This window comes from Struthio camelus, chromosome 3, assembly GCF_040807025.1.
Source record: "Struthio camelus isolate bStrCam1 chromosome 3, bStrCam1.hap1, whole genome shotgun sequence".
Classification (NCBI taxonomy): domain Eukaryota; kingdom Metazoa; phylum Chordata; class Aves; order Struthioniformes; family Struthionidae; genus Struthio; species Struthio camelus.
This window is the reverse complement of record NC_090944.1, coordinates 1,220,841-1,239,589: the sequence shown is the minus strand read 5'-3', so window position 1 is coordinate 1,239,589 and position 18,749 is coordinate 1,220,841. Positions and strand designations below refer to the sequence as shown.

Below are 18,749 nucleotides of genomic sequence, written 5' to 3'. Positions count from 1 at the left end.
TGCCCCTGCTCCTGCCCCTGCTCCTGCTCCTGCCCTGCTCCTGCCCTGCCCCTGCCCTCCTCCTGCCCCTGCCCCTGCCCCTGCCCCTGCTCCTGCTCCTGCCCCTGCCCCTGCCCCTGCCCCTGCCCCTGCCCCTGCTCCTGCCCCTGCCCCTGCCCCTGCCCTGCTCCTGCCCCTGCTCCTGCCCCTGCCCCTGCGCTGCCCCTGCCCCTGCCCCTGCCCCTGCCCCTGCTCCTGCCCCTGCCCCTGTCCTGCCCCTGCCCCTGCCCTGCCCCTGCCCCTGCCCCTGCCCCTGCCCTGCTCCTGCTCCTGCTCCTGCTCCTGCCCTGCTCCTGCTCCTGCCCCTGCCCCTGCCCCTGCCCCTGCCCCTGCTCCTGCCCCTGCCCCTGCCCTGCTCCTGCCCTGCCCCTGCCCCTGCCCCTGCCCCTGCCCCTGCTCCTGCCCCTGCTCCTGCTCCTGCCCCTGCCCTGCTCCTGCCCTGCTCCTGCCCCTGCCCCTGCCCCTGCCCCTGCCCTGCCCCTGCTCCTGCCCCTGCCCCTGCCCCTGCCCCTGCCCCTGCCCCTGCTCCTGCCCCTGCCCTGCCCCTGCTCCTGCCCCTGCTCCTGCTCCTGCCCCTGCTCCTGCCCCTGCCCTGCCCCTGCTCCTGCCCCTGCTCCTGCTCCTGCCCCTGCTCCTGCTCCTGCCCTGCCCCTGCCCCTGCCCCTGCCCCTGCCCCTGCCCTGCTCCTGCTCCTGCCCCTGCTCCTGCCCCTGTCCTGCCCCTGCCCCTGCCCCTGCCCCTGCCCCTGCCCCTGCCCCTGCCCCTGCTCCTGCCCCTGCTCCTGCTCCTGCCCCTGCCCCTGCCCCTGCCCCTGCCCCTGCCCCTGCTCCTGCCCCTGCCCCTGCCCCTGCCCTGCCCCTGCCCCTGCTCCTGCTCCTGCTCCTGCCCCTGCTCCTGCTCCTGCTCCTGCTCCTGCCCCTGCCCCTGCTCCTGCCCCTGCCCCTGCCCCTGCTCCTGCCCTGCCCCTGCTCCTGCTCCTGCTCCTGCCCCTGCTCCTGCCCCTGCCCCTGCCCCTGCCCTGCTCCTGCTCCTGCTCCTGCCCCTGCCCCTGCCCCTGCCCTGCCCCTGCCCCTGCTCCTGCTCCTGCTCCTGCCCCTGCTCCTGCTCCTGCTCCTGCTCCTGCCCCTGCCCCTGCTCCTGCCCCTGCCCCTGCCCCTGCTCCTGCCCTGCCCCTGCTCCTGCTCCTGCTCCTGCCCCTGCTCCTGCCCCTGCCCCTGCCCCTGCCCTGCCCCTGCCCCTGCCCCTGCCCCTGCTCCTGCTCCTGCCCCTGCCCCTGCCCCTGCCCCTGCCCCTGCTCCTGCCCCTGCCCCTGCCCCTGCCCTGCCCCTGCCCCTGCTCCTGCCCCTGCCCCTGCCCTGCTCCTGCCCCTGCCCCTGCCCCTGCCCCTGCTCCTGCCCTGCCCCTGCTCCTGCTCCTGCCCCTGCTCCTGCCCCTGCCCCTGCCCCTGCCCCTGCCCCTGCTCCTGCCCCTGCCCCTGCCCTGCTCCTGCCCCTGCTCCTGCCCCTGCCCCTGCCCCTGCCCCTGCCCCTGCCCCTGCCCCTGCTCCTGCCCCTGCCCTGCCCCTGCCCCTGCCCTGCCCCTGCCCCTGCTCCTGCCCCTGCCCTGCTCCTGCTCCTGCTCCTGCTCCTGCTCCTGCCCCTGCCCTGCCCCTGCCCCTGCCCCTGCCCCTGCTCCTGCCCCTGCCCTGCCCCTGCCCCTGCCCTGCCCCTGCCCCTGCCCCTGCTCCTGCTCCTGCCCTACTCCTTCACAGATAGCCGCGGCGCAGAGGTCTCCGCAGGTGTCTTGCAGGTGGTTTGGGGCCAAGCCGTGGGGTTCCCAGCTCCCCATCGCTCCCGCACCTTCGGGTGCCCGCAGAGCTTGTATGCGTCTGTGCTTGCTCCGTGCAGTGCCGAGGTGCCTGCGCCGCCCTCGCCGCGGGGCGCGCCGTCGTGCAGCAGCGCGGGCCGGGCGCCAGCGCGTGTGGGCGTCCGGCACGTGCCGTGGCGCGGGCCGCGGTGCTGGGTGCGCTGTGCTCCGCGCCGCCCCGCCGTGCCGCCCTATCGACGCCCTGCCGAGCGCCCCAGCCCTGCCGCGCTGCGCCCAGCCGCCCTGAGCCTCTGCAGCGCGGCACGTCCCCGCCGCCCGCCTGGCTCCCGCCGGGGCCCCTTTTGGCATCCTTGCTGCCGGGCCCTGCAGCGCTCGCCCCCGGGTGCTGCGCCGCCCGCTTTGCCGCCCGCCGTGCCGTGCTGCGGGGCTGCGGCCGGAGAGCCGGGCGGCAGCGGCGTCGTGCCGTGCCGGCTGGCCGCCGTCTGCGGCGCGGGCGCCGTAACCGTCCTCTCTCTGTCCCGCTGGCAGGGGGAAGAGGAGCCGGAGGAGAACCCGAGCAAGGAAGAGAAGCAGGATCCGGGGACGCCCATGAGGAAAGCCGGGCGGCCGGGGCGCAAACGCAAACATGCCCAGGTGAGCGCGCGGGCACGCCGGAGCCCCGGGCCGGGGTGCTCGGCCGGCGTGGGCGCCGTGCACGGGGCCGGGGGCCAGGCGGGCGTTGCAGCGCGGCCGGCGACTTGCTCCCTGCGTGCCGCTTTTGCACTAGACGATGGCGAGAGCCCCGCGCGGTGCCCAGGGTCGCGTCGGGGCTGCCGTGTCCGACGGGGTCCGGCGCCGAGCTCACCCGTCTCCCAGCCGGCACCCGCGGGTGCACCGTGCCGCTGCCGTGGTCCGGGCGGAGGTGGCTGGGGAGCCGGCGAGGGGCTCGCGGGACCCGTGGTGGCTTCTCCCGTGGCTGAGAGCCGGTGGGCGCTGCTGGCTTCCCCCCAGCCCCGGACGAGGAGCGGGGCCAGTCGCGCCGTGCCCCTCGCCCGCCTCGGGGCGGCATCGTCAGGGATGCTGATCCCCACTCCGGGTCCTGTCCCAGGCGTGCACCCCTCCAGGGAAGCGCTTTTTCCTTGCATCCCGTTGGAGTTTCCCAGCTCGCGCCTGCCCTGCGCGTCCAGGCTCTGGCGTCGCCGTAGCCAAGGGCCCCCTTCGCCTCTGCGGGCCGTGCCTCTGCCTCGAGCATCCCGAGCTCCCGCCCCAGCCAGCCCGGCAGCCCAGCTCCGCCTGGCACCGCGGCATCCAGACCAGGCACAGTGCGCTGGGTGCGGTTGCACGGGAGCCGGGCGGTGGAAATCCCTTCCCCGGCGCTGGCCGTGCTCCTGCCAGCGCGGTCCGCGATGCCCGGATGCTCCCCGCCGCTGCAGGGCACCGGGAGCCGGGTGCCCCCGGCGAGCTCGGCCGCGTGTCCGGGAGCTCAGGCTGGAGGGGACGAGGGATGGGGACGGCGCAGGGGAGCGGGGCACGGAGCGGGGCCGAGCCACGGGCAAGCCGCACGGCGTCAGCAGCGGTCGCTGGGTGAGACCGTGGTGGCGCGGTCGGTGCTGGCCGCGGCGGAGCTCCTCCGGGCAGGCGTCCTTGGGGCAGGGTGCTGGGAGCAGCGGGCGTGCAGGGCCCGGCGATGCTTGCAGGGGAGCCGGGCTTCAGCAGGGCAGCAGGTGCAGAGGACTTGGGGAGGAAAACGGCCGTTTAGGGACCTTCTGGCCTCCCTCGGCGAGCCGGCGTGGGGCCCTGCGTGGCCATCCGTGCTCGTGCTGAGCTTCCCGTTGCACGGGCAGCAAAGGGCACTGCAAGGGGACTCCCGCCAACGTAGTATTGGAAACAGGAGTAGACGTTCCTCTTGGCGATCCCAAAGGAGAGGCACGCGTGGTCTCCCACCGGATGCAAACCGAGGTGGCCGGAGGAGCCTTTGCCGGCGCGGGAGCCCGCGTGCGGCTGCGGTTGGGCACGTTGCAGCGTTGGCGCGCTCCGTTCCTTGGAGCGCGTCCCGGGTCGGGCACCCGGCCCGCTCGGATGGGTTCCCCTTCCCTGCCCCTTCCCCTCCGACGGGAGGTGGCGGAGGGGCAGAGCTGCCGGCGGGCTCTGCTGCAAACCGAGGTTGCTACCGGGGAGCAAGAAGGGCCGGGGAGCGTTTGCTGCCGAACGGTGCAGCTGCAAAAAGGGCCAGTTCTGCCCTTGGCCGTGCCCCGGAGCCGCGTTTCGGCGGGGCCGAGGACGCCGCAGCGGGGCGGCACGCGGCTGGGGGCAGCCCTGGCGCGGGGGGAGCCGAGCCCGGCCAGGCAGGCGGAGGGGATCTGAGCGCGGGCTATAAATACAGCCGGGTGGGAGGTAAGTGCTGGGGAGGGAGAGGAGCTATTTCAGTGGAAGAACAATACTGGCACCGGGACAAACGGGGATAAGTCGGCCAGGAATAGACCGAGCCTGGAAACCGGGAGGTTTCTGACCATCGGAGCAGGAGGCTCCGGGAGCCCCCTCCGAGGGAAGGGGGTCGGCGCTGGCCGCCTTCGGAGCAACCCGACGTGACCCGGGCTGCTCTGCGGTTGCGCTCGGGAAGGTGGCAAGAGGGACCCTTCCTCCGGGACCCTTGTCCTAAAGTACGCCGTGCCGGTGCCGTTTCCTCGGCTTGTCCGTCCAGGAGACCAGTGCCTCGCCGGCGCGTTGGCTGTTGCTGCCCCGCTGGCAGCTGCGTCGTCCCCGGTGGGAGCCTCCTGCCCTCCCCCAGCTGCATTTGGGGACCGCCGCAGTCGTTGCCCGCCCCCGCTGCCTCCTTCCAGCTCCGTGTCCCTCTGCACCCGATGATGATTAGCGTTAATCGGTGCATTGCAGTGGTGCCACGAGGCCCGGCCGGGCTCAGAGCGGCTGCGCAGTGCCGGACGGTCCTCGTCCCACGGACCCCCGGGGTTGGGGCACTGCACCCGTCCGCGCTCGGTGCACGTGGTGCCTCCTGCAAGAAGAGGCGGGAGGAGGCGCGAGCCCCCGGCTTGCAGTCGCCGCCCCGTCCCGCTCGGGCTGCCTGCGCCAGCTCCTCGCTGCCAAGCGAGACGGAGCTGGCGCTGCCAGCGGAGCGTCTCCGCGCTTGTTTGCAAGGGGAAAGCCCCAGCCGCCTGCGGGTTGCTATAAATATCCTTCCCAGCTGGAGAGTCCCGTGGCCCAGGCTCCTCCAGGGAGGCCGGTGGCCGGGGCCAGGCCAGGTCCCCGGGGAGAGGAGCCACCGGCCAGCGGGACCCCCGGGGACGGGGGGCTGATGCGGGTGCTGGGCGAGCTGGTTAACTCTTCCAGGGCCGGCTGGCGGGCAGGCACTTTGCAGAGCAGCGCCGAGCACCGGCCGGAGCTCCGCTCCGCCGCGCCGTGCCAGCGGCGTTGGGACCGCCGCGCCGTGCCGGCTCCCGCGGGATGCAGACGGGGCTCACGGGGCGGGAACAGGGGCCAGCGCCAGGACGCGGACCCTCTCGGAGGCCCGGCAGGTGCCCGGCGCGGGGCGGCGGCAGGAAGCCCTTCCCTCGCGGTTGAAACCCGACCTTGTGTTTTCCCAGGTGTCGGGAGGTATTTCGCCTGGGGGGGTGTCGTTCCCAGCCAGGTGAGCAGAGCCCTGGGCAGGGCGGCTCTGCCCCAGCACGCCGCTCCCGCCAGGCCGGCGCGGAGGCAGCCGGAGCCTCCGCCGCTGGGGCCGGGTGGCGCGGTGTAGCCGTGTGTGCACAGCCGGAGAGCCCCGCAGGGCTGGGTGTCACATCGTAACCATGTGTGCGCAGCAGGAGAGCCCTGCGGGGCCGGGAATTGCAGTGTAGCCCTGCATGCACAGCCGGAGAGCCATGCAGGGCTGGGCGTCTTGGTGTAGCCGTGTGTGCACAGCCAGAGAGGCCCGAAAGGCCAAGTGTCACATTGTAGCCATGTGTACACAGCCGGAGAGCCCTGCGGGGTCGGGTGTTGTCATGTAGCCGTGTATGCACAGCCAGAGAGTCTGGTGGAACTGGTTGTCACATTGTAGCCGTGTGTGCACAGCCGGAGAGCCCTGCGAGGTCAGGTGTTGTGATGTAGCCGTGTATGCACAGCCAGAGAGTCCAGTGGAGTTGGTTGTCACATTGTAGCCATGTGTGCACAGCCGGAGAGCCCTACGGGGCCGGGTGTTGTGATGTAGCCATGTATGCACAGCCAGAGAGTCTGGTGGAGCTGGTTGTCACATTGTAGCCGTGTGTGCACAGCCGAAGAGCCCTGCAGGGTCAGATGTCACGGTGTAGCTGTGTGTGCACAGCTCGAGAGCCCCACGAGGCTGGGAATCACAATGTAGCTGTGCATGCACAGCTGGAGAGCCCTGCGAGGCTGGGTGTTGTGTAGCCATATGTGTACAGCTGGAGAGTCCTGTGGGGCTGGGTGCAGCTGTGTGTGCAGGGCCAGTTGTCACAGTGTAGCTGTGTCTGTGGGGCTGGTGTTGTGGTGTAGCTGTACATGCACTGTCAGAGAGCACTGTGGGGCCAGGCATTGCAGTGCAGCTGTCTGTGCGGGGCCGGGCGTCACAGTGTAGCCATATATGCACAACTGGAGAGCCCTGCAGGGCTGGGTGTCGCAGTGTAGCTGTGTAGGGGGGCAGTGTTGTGGTGTAGCCGTGTGTGCACAGCCAGAGAGCCCTGCGGGGCCGGATGTTGTGGTGTATCTGTGTGTGCGGGGCCGGGTGTCATGGTGTAGCCATGTGTGCCGAGCTGGAGAGCCCCGTGGGGCCGGGTGTTGCAGTGTATCTGTGTGTGCACAGCTGAAGAGCTCCATGGGGCTGGATGTCACAGTGTAGCTGTCTGTGTGGGGCCAGGGTTGTGGTACAGCCATGTAAGCACAGCCGACGAGCCCTGCGGGCCCGGATGTTGCGGTGTATCCATGTGTGCACAGCCGACGAGCCCTGCGGGGCCGGATGTTGTGGTGTATCTGTGTGTGCACAGCCGGAGAGCCCTGCGGGGCCGGATGTTGTGGTGTATCTGTGTGTGCACAGCTAAAGGGCCCTGCGGGGCCGGATGTTGTGGTGTATCTGTGTGTGCACAGCCGGAGAGCCCTGCGGGGCCGGATGTTGTGGTGTATCTGTGTGTGCACAGCCGGAGAGTGCTGCGGGGCCGGATGTTGTGGTGTACCTGTGCGTGCACAGCCGGAGAGCCCTGCGGGGCTGGATGTTGTGGTGTATCTGTGTGTGCACAGCCGGAGAGCCCTGCGGGGCCGGATGATGTGGTGTATCTGTGTGTGCACAGCTAAAGAGCCCTGCGGGGCCAGATGCTGTGGTGTATCTGTGCGTGCACAGCCGACGAGCCCTGCGGGGCCGGATGTTGTGGTGTATCTGTGTGTGCACAGCCGGAGAGCCCTGCGGGGCCAGATGCTGTGGTGTATCTGTGCGTGCACAGCCGACGAGCCCTGCGGGGCCGGATGTTGTGGTGTATCCGTGTGTGCACAGCCGGAGAGCCCTGCGGGGCCGGATGTTGTGGTGTATCTGTGCGTGCACAGCCGGAGAGCCCTGCGGGGCCGGATGTTGCGGTGTATCTGTGTGTGCACAGCCGGAGAGCCCTGCGGGGCCGGATGTTGCGGTGTATCTGTGTGTGCACAGCCGGAGAGCGCTGCGGGGCCGGATGTTGCGGTGTATCTGTGTGTGCACAGCCGGAGAGCCCTGCGGGGCCGGATGTTGTGGTGTATCTGTGCGTGCACAGCTAAAGGGCCCTGCGGGGCCGGATGTTGTGGTGTATCTGTGTGTGCACAGCCGGAGAGCGCTGCGGGGCCGGATGTTGTGGTGTACCTGTGCGTGCACAGCCGGAGAGCCCTGCGGGGCCGGATGTTGTGGTGTATCTGTGTGTGCACAGCCGACGAGCCCTGCGGGGCCGGATGTTGTGGTGTATCTGTGTGTGCACAGCCGGAGAGCCCTGCGGGGCCGGATGTTGTGGTGTATCTGTGTGTGCACAGCCGGAGAGCGCTGCGGGGCCGGATGTTGTGGTGTACCTGTGCGTGCACAGCCGGAGAGCCCTGCGGGGCTGGATGTTGTGGTGTATCTGTGTGTGCACAGCCGACGAGCCCTGCGGGGCCGGATGTTGCGGTGTATCTGTGTGTGCACAGCCGGAGAGCCCTGCAGGGCCGGATGTTGTGGTGTATCTGTGTGTGCGGGGCCAGGTGTCATGGTGTAGCCATGTGTGCACAGCTGGAGAGCCCCGTGGGGCCGGGTGTTGCAGTGTATCTGTGTGTGCACAGCTGAAGAGCTCCATGGGGCTGGATGTCACAGTGTAGCTGTCTGTGTGGGGCCAGGGTTGTGGTACAGCCATGTAAGCACAGCCGACGAGCCCTGCGGGGCCGGATGTTGCGGTGTATCCGTGTGTGCACAGCCGGAGAGCGCTGCGGGGCCGGATGATGTGGTGTATCTGTGTGTGCACAGCTAAAGAGCCCTGCGGGGCCAGATGCTGTGGTGTATCTGTGCGTGCACAGCCGGAGAGCTCTGCAGGGCTGGGCCTTGCAGTGAATCTGTGTGTGCACAGCCGGAGAGCCCTGCGGGGCCGGATGTTGTGGTGTATCTGTGTGTGCACAGCCGGAGAGCTCTGCAGGGCTGGGCCTTGCAGTGAATCTGTGCGTGCACAGCCGACGAGCCCTGCGGGGCCGGATGTTGTGGTGTATCTGTGTGTGCACAGCCGGAGAGCCCTGCGGGGCCGGATGTTGTGGTGTATCTGTGCGTGCACAGCTAAAGGGCCCTGCGGGGCCGGATGTTGTGGTGTATCCTTGCGTGCACAGCCGGAGAGCGCTGCGGGGCCGGATGTTGTGGTGTATCCGTGTGTGCACAGCCGACGAGCCCTGCGGGGCCGGATGTTGCGGTGTATCTGTGTGTGCACAGCTGGAGAGCCCTGCGGGGCCGGATGTTGTGGTGTATCCGTGTGTGCACAGCCGACGAGCCCTGCGGGGCCGGATGTTGTGGTGTATCTGTGTGTGCACAGCCGACGAGCCCTGCGGGGCCGGATGTTGTGGTGTATCCGTGTGTGCACAGCCGGAGAGCCCTGCGGGGCCGGATGTTGCGGTGTATCTGTGTGTGCACAGCCGGAGAGCCCTGCGGGGCCGGATGTTGCGGTGTATCCGTGTGTGCACAGCCGGAGAGCCCTGCGGGGCCGGATGTTGTGGTGTATCTGTGTGTGCACAGCCGGAGAGCGCTGCAGGGCCGGATGTTGTGGTGTATCTGTGTGTGCGGGGCCGGGTGTCATGGTGTAGCCATGTGTGCCGAGCTGGAGAGCCCCGTGGGGCCGGGTGTTGCAGTGTATCTGTGTGTGCACAGCTGAAGAGCTCCATGGGGCTGGATGTCACAGTGTAGCTGTCTGTGTGGGGCCAGGGTTGTGGTACAGCCATGTAAGCACAGCCAACGAGCCCTGCGGGGCCGGATGTTGCGGTGTATCTGTGTGTGCACAGCCGGAGAGCCCTGCGGGGCCGGATGTTGTGGTGTATCTGTGTGTGCACAGCCGGAGAGCTCTGCAGGGCTGGGCCATGCAGTGAATCTGTGTGTGCACAGCCGGAGAGCCCTGCGGGGCCGGATGTTGTGGTGTATCTGTGTGTGCACAGCCGACGAGCCCTGCGGGGCCGGATGTTGTGGTGTATCCGTGTGTGCACAGCCGACGAGCCCTGCGGGGCCGGATGTTGTGGTGTATCTGTGTGTGCACAGCTAAAGAGCCCTGCGGGGCCAGATGCTGTGGTGTATCTGTGCGTGCACAGCCGACGAGCCCTGCGGGGCCGGATGTTGTGGTGTATCTGTGTGTGCACAGCCGGAGAGCCCTGCGGGGCCAGATGCTGTGGTGTATCTGTGTGTGCACAGCCGGAGAGCGCTGCGGGGCCGGATGTTGTGGTGTATCCGTGTGTGCACAGCCGGAGAGCGCTGCGGGGCCGGATGTTGTGGTGTATCTGTGTGTGCACAGCCGGAGAGCCCTGCGGGGCCGGATGTTGTGGTGTATCTGTGTGTGCACAGCCGGAGAGCGCTGCGGGGCCGGATGTTGTGGTGTATCTGTGTGTGCACAGCCGGAGAGCCCTGCGGGGCCGGATGTTGTGGTGTATCTGTGTGTGCACAGCCGGAGAGCGCTGCGGGGCCGGATGTTGTGGTGTACCTGTGCGTGCACAGCCGGAGAGCCCTGCGGGGCTGGATGTTGTGGTGTATCTGTGTGTGCACAGCCGACGAGCCCTGCGGGGCCGGATGTTGTGGTGTATCTGTGTGTGCACAGCCGGCGAGCCCCGCAGGGCCAGGCGTCGTGTTGCCACTGGGCGTGCGGGGCCGGGTGTCGTGGTGCAGCTGTTTGTGCGGGGCCACATGTCACGGTGTAGCTGTGTGTGCAAGGCTGGGTGTCACGGTGCAGCCCTGTGTGCCAGGCTGGACATCGGGGTGCTGCTGGGCGTGCGGGGCCAGGTGTCACAGTGTAGCTGTGAGTGTGGAGCTAGGCATCGCGGTGTAGCCAGCTGTGTGGGCCCGGGTGTTGCAGTGCTGCCAGGTGTGCGGGGGCCGGGCGTTGTGGTGCAGGTGTGCATGTGGGACGAGGTGTCACGGTGTAGCAGTGTGTGTGGGACTGGGCGTCGTGGTGCCACCGGGTGTCATGGTACAGCTCGATGTGCAAGGCTGGGTGTTGCAGTGCAGCCAGGCGTGCAGGGCCGGGTGTCATGATGCAGCTGTTTGTGTGGGGCCGGGTGTGGTGGCGCAGCCAGGTGTGTGGCGCTGGGTGTCACGGTGCCACCGGGTGTGCAGGGTTGGGCGTCGGGGTGCCACTGGGCATGTGGGGCCGAGTGTCATGGTGTAGCTGTGTGCGGGGCTGGGCATCAGGGTGCAGCCGTGTGTGCGGGGCCAGATGTTGCAGTGTAGTCATGCATGTGGGACTGGGCATCGTGGTGTAGCTGTGTGTGCAGGGTCGGGTGTCACGGTGCAGCTGTGTGTGCAGGGCTGGGTGTTGCAGTGCTGCCGGGTGTGCGGGGCCGGGCATCACGGTGCAGCCGGGTGTGTGGGGCCAGGTGTTGCAGTGTAGCCATGCATGTGGGACTGGGCATCATGGTGTAGCTGTGTGTGCAGAGCTGGGCGTCACTGTGCGGCCGGGTGTGCGGGGCTGGGTGTTGCGGTGCCGCTGGGTGTGCAGGGTTGGGCATTGGGATGCAGCTGTGTGTGCAGGGCCAGGTGTTGCAGTGCTGCCGGGTGTGCGGGGCCAGGTGTTGCCATGCTGCCAGGTGTGCAGGGCTGGGTGTTGCCGTGCCACCAGCTGTGCAGGGTTGGGCATCGAGATGCAGCCGAGTGTCGCGGTGCCACCGGGTGTGCGGGGCCGGAGCGCTCTGCTCCCTCTGACGAAACCTTGGCTGGTGGCGGCCTCGCTGGGCTCCCTGGGAGCCACCTGCGCCGCGCCGCGTTCGTTAGCGCTAATTGCCCCCAGCCGGCACTCAGTCCCTGACGCCTCGGCCCCGCCGGGAGCCGGCCCACCTGCACCTTCGCGGTGATGCACAGCCGCACCCGTGCACACGTACACAGCCCGGTCTCCAGGTGACACACGGACGCGCACAGCCTGCCTGCTGCACGCACACACCAGCCCGTCGCACACCGCTCTGCACGCACACCCAGCGACATGCCGGCCTGCCGAGGAGCAGCGTGCCCTGGGTGGGCGGGCGAGCGAGGGGGCCTCGCTCCCTCCAGGACTGGCTTCGCCCCGCTGGGCGGGCTTTGCCGTGCCGCGCAGTGCCCTGCAGTGCTGCACAGTGCCATGTACTGCAGTGCCATGCGGTACTGTGCTGTCCCGTGCGGTGCCCTGCAGTGCCGTGCAGTGCAGTGCCTTGCTATGCGGTGTTGTACCGTGCTCTGCAGTGCAGTGCTGCACAGTGCTGCTCCATGCTGTGCAGTGTCATGCCACACTCTGCAGTGCCGTGCAGTGCGGTGCCTTGCTATGCAGTGTTGTGCCATGCTCTGCAGTGCCGTGCCGCACAGTGCTGTTCCATGCTGCGCAGTGTCATGCCGCACTCTACAGTGCCGTGCAGTGCCGTGCAGTGCGGTGCCTTGCTATGTGGTGTTGTGCCGTGCTCTGCAGTGCCATGCTGCACAGTGCTGTTCCATGCTGTGCAGTGTCATGCCGTGCTCTACAGTGCAGTGCAGTGCAGTGCCCTGAAGTGCTATGCTGTGCAACACTGTGCCATGCTCTGCAGTGCTGTGCAGTGTAGTGCTGTGCCATGTAGTGCCATGCTGTGCAGTGCCGTGCCTTGCTATGCAGTGTTGTGCCATGCTCTGCAGTGCCGTGCCGCACAGTGCTGCTCCATGCTGTGCAGTGTCATGCCGCACTCTACAGTGCAGTGATGTGCAGTGCCGCACAGTGATGTGCAGTGCCGTGCCGTGCAGCGCTGTGCCATGCTCTGCAGTGCTGTGCAGTGTAGTGCTGTGCCATGTAGTGCCATGCTGTGCCGTGCCGTGCCGTGCCATGCTCTGCAGTGCCGTGCAGCACTGTGGCATGCTCTGCAGTGCCGTGCAATGCAGTGCAGTGCCGCACCGTGCCATGCAGTGCAGCGCCGTGCCATGCAGTGCAGCGCCGTGCGGGTGTGCGCTCGGGGCGGCGGCGAGGCCGTCGCAGCCGGCCGGAGCGGCGCGGTGACGCCCGTCCCCTGCAACGCCAGCAGGCCTGGGAGGAGCGGGCCGTGCCCGCGGGAAGCTCGCCGCAGCCCGCCGGCGAAGGGGCTGCCAAGGGGAAGGGCTGGAGCGGGGCCAGCGCCCCCCCCGCCCGGCCGCCCCCGGCGCTGCGCCGCGGCCGCGTCTCCCGCCAGCCCTCGCGGCCGCCGGATCCGACCCGCGTCGCACGGCCGCCCGTTTCCTGCCCGGCAGGCGGGCGCAGCCCACGTTATCGTGGGCGGCCGCAAAGGGCTCCCTTTGCGCGGGGCTGCAGCCTGCTGCCGCAGCCCCCGCTCCCTGGCAGCCTCCCCCCCTGCACCCCTTGCTCCCGGCTCCCGCCTCCCCCTTTTTGGGGGCGTTTCTGGCCCCTGCAGCGGCTCCTCCCTGCCCAGCACCGCCCCCCCCCCCCCGGCGCTTGCAACCCCTCTCCTTGCTGCAGCTGCGTGCGGTGGGCGCCGGGGGGGGGGACACGGGGGAGACGCGCCACCCCGTCCCACTGCACCCCGTGCAATGCTCCTGCACAAGCACCGACCCCCCGGCGCCCCTCCGGAGCGCCCGCTTCCCCCGTGGGGGTCCGGCGCGTGCCAGGCGGTGCCGGAGCATCCCCGGGCCGTCCCGGCCGCAAAGCGACGGTGCCGGCCCTGCTGTGGGCCGGTGGCCGAGCGCGGGGATGCTATTCCTTCGGCCGCCGGGCCCCGGGGTGGGGGGGAGGCCAAGGAGGCAGGTGCCACCTGTTCGGCAAGGCAGGGCGACGGGTGCCGGCTCCGGTTTCTTCCTGGAAGGCCGGTGCTTTCGCTCAGCCCCGAGGGCTCGTTTCGGGCTCCCGGAGAGGGGCCAAACCGGGTCCAGGCCCCACGCGAGGGGGCTGCTGGGGAGGGCACATGGCAACCCTCGCACCAGCACGTGCACGTGCATGCTGGCTGCAGAGCAATGTGTCAGGCGCACGGCGACCCTCGCACCAGCATGTGCATGTGCACGCTGGCTGCAGAGGAGCGCGTCAGGCGCACGGCGACCCTCGCAGCAGCACATGCACGCTGGCTGCAGAGGAGCGCGTCAGGCGCACGGCGACCCTCGCACCAGCACGTGCACGCTGGCTGCAGAGGAGCGCATCAGGCGCACGGCGACCCTCGCACCAGCACGTGCACGTGCACGCTGGCTGCAGAGGAGTGCGTCAGGCGCACGGCGACCCTCACACCAGCACGTGCATGTGCACGCTGGCTGCAGAGGAGCGCGTCAGGCGCACGGCGACCCTCGCACCAGCACGTGCACGTGCACGCTGGCTGCAGAGGAGCGCGTCAGGCGCACGGCGACCCTCGCAGCAGGACGTGCATGTGCACGCTGGCTGCAGAGGAGCGCGTCAGGCGCACGGCGACCCTCGCACCAGCACGTGCACGTGCACGCTGGCTGCAGAGGAGCGCGTCAGGCGCACGGTGACCCTCGCGCCAGCACGTGCATGTGCACACTTGTTGCACAGGAGTGCATTTGGGCACACGATGACCCTCACACCAGCATGTGCATGCGCGCATGTGCACGCTGGCTGCAGAGGAGTGCGTCAGGCGGAGGGCAACCCTCGCGCCAGCACGTGCCTGTGCACGCTCGCTGCAGAGAAGTGCATGCAGGCACACGATGACCCTCGCACCAGTGCGTGCACACATGCGCATGCATGCTGGCTATGTAGGCGTACGTGTGGGCCTGCAGCAACCCTCACACCAGTGCGTGCACACGTACATGTGCACGCTGGCTGGGCAGGAGCGCGTGCGGGCACGGGGCGACCTCGCAAGCAGTGGGTGCGGGTGTGCGTGTGCAGGGTGGCTGGGCACGGGGCGACCCCATGAGCGGTGGGTGTGCATGTGCGGGGCAGGTGGGCAGGACCGTGCGCGGGCACGGGGTGACCCCACGAGCGGCGGGTTTGCACGGGGCGACCCCATGAGCAGCGGGTGCAGGGGTGCACGTGTGTGGGGCGGGTTTGCACGGGGCGACCCCACGAGTGGCGGGTGCAGGGGTGCTCGTGTGCGGGGCGGGTTTGCACAGGGTGACCCCGCGAGCGGCGGGTGCAGGGGTGCACGCGTGCAGGGTGGCGGGGCAGGGGGCGACCCCGCGAGCGGTGGGTGCAGGGGTGCGTGCGTGCAGGGCAGGTTTGCACAGGGCGACCCCGCGAGCGGCGGGTGCAGGGGTGCTCGTGTGCGGGGCGGGTTTGCACAGGGCGACTCCGCGAGCGGCGGGTGCAGGGGTGCGCGTGTGCGGGGTGGGTTTGCACGGGGCGACCCCACGAGCGGCGGGTGCAGGGGTGCTCGTGTGCGGGGCGGGTTTGCACAGGGCGACTCTGCGAGCGGCGGGTGCAGGGGTGCGCGTGTGCGGGGCGGGTTTGCACGGGGCGACCCCACGAGCGGCGGGTGCAGGGGTGCTCGTGTGCGGGGCGGGTTTGCACGGGGCGACCCCGCGAGGGGCGGGTGCAGGGGTGCTCGTGTGCGGGGCGGGTTTGCACGGGGCGACCCTGCGAGCGGCGGGTGCAGGGGTGCTCGTGTGCGGGGTGGGTTTGCACGGGGCGACCCTGCGAGCGGCGGGTGCAGGGGTGCGCGTGTGCGGGGCGGGTTTGCACGGGGCGACCCCGCGAGCGGCGGGTGCAGGGGTGCTCGTGTGCGGGGCGGGTTTGCACGGGGCGACCCCACAAGCGGCGGGTGCAGGGTTGCGCGTGTGCGGGGCGGGTTTGCACGGGGCGACCCCGCGAGGGGCGGGTGCAGGGGTGCTCGTGTGCGGGGCGGGTTTGCACGGGGCGACCCTGCGAGCGGCGGGTGCAGGGGTGCACGCGTGCGGGGTGGGTTTGCACAGGGCGACCCTGCGAGCGGCGGATGCAGGGGTGCGCGTGTGCAGGGCGGGTTTGCACAGGGCGACCCCGCGAGCGGCGGGTGCAGGGGTGCACGCGTGCGGGGCGGGTTTGCACGGGGCGACCCCACAAGCGGCGGGTGCAGGGTTGCGCGCGTGCGGGGCGGGTTTGCACGGGGCGACCCCGCGAGCGGCGGGTGCAGGGTTGCGCGCGTGCGGGGCGGGTTTGCACGGGGCGACCCCGCGAGCGGTGGGTGCAGGGGTGCTCGTGTGCGGGGCGGGTTTGCACAGGGCGACCCCGCGAGGGGCGGGTGCAGGGGTGCTCGTGTGCGGGGCGGGTTTGCACAGGGCGACCCTGCGAGCGGCGGGTGCAGGGGTGCACGCGTGCGGGGCGGGTTTGCACAGGGCGACCCTGCGAGCGGCGGATGCAGGGGTGCGTGCGTGCGGGGCGGGTTTGCACGGGGCGACCCTGCGAGCGGCGGGTGCAGGGGTGCTCGTGTGCGGGGCGGGTTTGCACAGGGCGACCCCGCGAGCGGCGGGTGCAGGGGTGCTCGTGTGCAGGGCGGGTTTGCACGGGGCGACCCCACGAGCGGCGGGTGCAGGGGTGCTCGTGTGCGGGGTGGGTTTGCACGGGGCGACCCCGCGAGCGGCGGGTGCAGGGGTGCGCGTGTGCAGGGCGGGTTTGCACGGGGCGACCCCACAAGCGACGGGTGCAGGGGTGCTCGTGTGCGGGGTGGGTTTGCACGGGGCGACCCCGCGAGGGGCGGGTGCAGGGATGCTCGCGTGCGGGGCGGGTTTGCACAGGAGCGCCATCCTCCCAACGTCCCCCTTTGCACCCGATGATTTTGCACCCGGGGGGCTTGCAGCATCCTTGCACCCCGCTCGATGCCGCCGGGCGACGTGCCGGCTGCACGCAGCTCCGCCAGCGGAGAGGCCAGGCCTAGGCACGCCAGCACCGTCCCTGTGCGGGTCGTGGGGACGGGGTGGGGGGCGATGGGTGGCGGAGGGGGGCACCGCGGCGGCTGCGCGGCGTCAGCGCGGTGCAACGGGAAGGCACCTCGCCGCTCGCCCGGCTCTGCCTACCCGCCCGCCCGGCCCCGTTGCTGCCCGCTCCGCCTTGCCGCAGGCTCGTCCCCTCCTTCCCGGCTCCGGCTGGCGGTCCCCCTCCCCGCGCGCCCGGCCGCCCTCGTCCTTCCGCGCCCTCTCCCGCCGGCCGGAGCGGCCCGGGGGGGCCCCCCGCCAGCCAAGGAAGTGACTCTGCCAGCGAGCCCATGTCAGGGCCGGGGCTGAGCAGGAAGCGGCTGCCGCGGGGGCCGCCGCGCCAGCGCGGGGAGGAGGCGCCTAGCGCGCAGGCAGGCGGCCGGCGGCCGGGGGGCTCCGCACCGATCCCCGCGGGATGCGCCATGGTAAGCGGCGCGTTTGCCCCTTTCCGGTGCAATGGTGGTGGGGGGGGGGGAGATGCATTGGTTTTGGGGGGGGGGGTGGGAACCCCACTGCCCGTACGCGTGCCCGGAGCCGGGCGTCGCAGGGAGGGCTCCCCGGAGCGCGGCGGGTGTCGGAGCCGCGCCGATGGCGACGTCCCTGCGGCATCCGGGCAGTTTGGGAGGGCGAAGGCTCGCTCCTCACCTGCCGACCCCGCCGCCTGCCTCTGCCCCCAGGGCTCAGGCCCCCTAACCCCCCGCCGCCAACCCCCCCGACACCGGGTCTGGCCTCCTGCGCAGCCCCCCACCCCACCCCACCCCGGCGCGTTGGGCACGGTGCTCGGCGCAGCCCCGCGCAACCCCTCGGCCGCTCGCGCCCGCCGAGCCCGCCTGCCAGGCTCGGCATTTGCTTCCTCGCCGCCTGGCTGCCTGCCACCGTACGGTGCATCCTGGGACGTGTAGTTTAGCCGGGGGGACGCTCCGTGCCAGTCCGGCGCCGCAGCCCTGCGGCGCGCTGCAGCTGCAGCCCGGCTCCCTGCAGCGCCCCCGGGGCCGAGCGCGGGAAGCGGGGCCGGTGCACGGGGCCCGTTGCATGCCGGCGGAGCAGCGGGCGCCGGCGGGGAGGGCGGCGCGCCGTGCCCGCATAGCTCCGCCGCGTCTTGCGAGGGCCCGAGCCCAGGGCCCGGGGCTCGGGGCGGCCCCACGCCTGCTGCCGGCGCGGGAGCGGGAGGCGAGCTGCGCTCGGCGCCAGCTGGAGCCGTTTCAGGGCGCCGGAGCAGAGCGCGCCGCCGGGGCGCAGGAGCGCGGTACCCGGAGCGCCGCCGGCGCAGCCTCCCCGCTGGGTTTGGCAGTGACGCACGAGCACTTTCACTCTCCTTTGCCACGGAAACCGCCGAGCCGGGCTGGGTCCTTTCGCTCTGACTCCAGCCCCGGTTGCCCCAGGCCCGCCGGAGCCTGCGGGAAAAAAACGAGGCAAGCGGCGGCCGCGGCGTGCCGTCGCGCGTGTCATGCAGGCTCCGTGCCCGGCGCCGGCGGGACCGTCCTCGCGCGCTTGCACACCCGCGCGCGTGCCGTCGCCGCCTGGCTGCCTGCCTCTCGCGCCCGGCACCGGCGCATCCCGGCTGCCGTGTCCTGCCTGCACCGCCGCCGCCTGCCTGTCGCCCCACTCGTGTTTTCTGTGGGTGCCGGCACCGGCTGGCAGCACGCCCGCGGGTGCGTGCACGGTGCAGGCGCTGCCTGCGCCCGTCTCTTCCCCCCGCCCCGGCTCGGCAGCTCACGCACGCACACCCACGCACACCACGCTCCCACGTGGCGGGGCCCAGTTGCTGTCTGTCCCACGCGTGTGTGCACGCAGCTGTCACGCGGGGGGGGGGGGGGCAGCTCTTCCTGGCGTGCGCGTGCCCACGCGCGCGCACACGCGCAGGCCTGCGTCGTGGGCCATCGCTGCCCGTCATGCACGCACACGCAAGCACCACGTTGTCACCGTGGCCCCTGGCTCTTCCTGTCACATGCACACGTCATGGTCGCTGGCTGTGCCTGCCATGCGCGCGCACGCACGTGCACGCAACAGGCGCTGTGAGCCCCAGTTCTGCCTGTCCCTTGCACAAACACGCGTATCGCAGTCCTTGCATGTGTGTCACGCGCATCAGGCTGCGCACACGCATGCACGCACACGCGCAGACACCGCAGTCCCTGCCTCCGCCTGCTGTCAACAGACACGTCATGGGCCCTGGATGAAAACACGTGCATGCACGCACGCCGTGGTCCTTGGTTAAGCGTGCACGCACACGCGTGCACAGGCGGCGCTTGTTAGATGTGCTGTCGCAGCCTACGCCCACCTGACGCACCCGCGAGCGATGGAGGTGCTGGGGAGCCGTACCCGCGCTGGCTTCAGCCTCGGGGAGGCAGCACCGGCCGCGCAGCGCAGCCTTGCAGCCCAGCGAGCCAAGCGGGACGTCGCTCTCTTGGAGCCCCTGACACACGGGATGTCCCAGTTGGCATGGGTACCTGGTGCA

The 18,749-nt window shown here is 70.8% G+C and overlaps 1 protein-coding gene across 7 annotated transcripts in view; it reads left to right on the top strand.

Annotated features, from left to right (window-relative positions):
• The window catches only part of DNMT3A (DNA methyltransferase 3 alpha), an 83,986-nt gene that overhangs the window by 31,674 nt on the left and 33,563 nt on the right, over window positions 1-18,749 (top strand). For 4 of the 7 annotated variants that reach the window (XM_068936611.1, XM_068936612.1, XM_068936609.1 and 1 more), the window contains exon 2: window positions 2,374-2,478. In XM_068936611.1, coding sequence (XP_068792712.1) covers window positions 2,434-2,478 — 45 coding nt within the window. In that variant the 5' untranslated portion in view covers window positions 2,374-2,433. Of the gene's footprint in view, window positions 1-2,373; window positions 2,479-16,567; window positions 16,720-18,749 lie in introns of those variants that run through there. The other 3 variants (XM_068936610.1, XM_068936608.1, XM_068936613.1) reach the window with 2 other exon arrangements.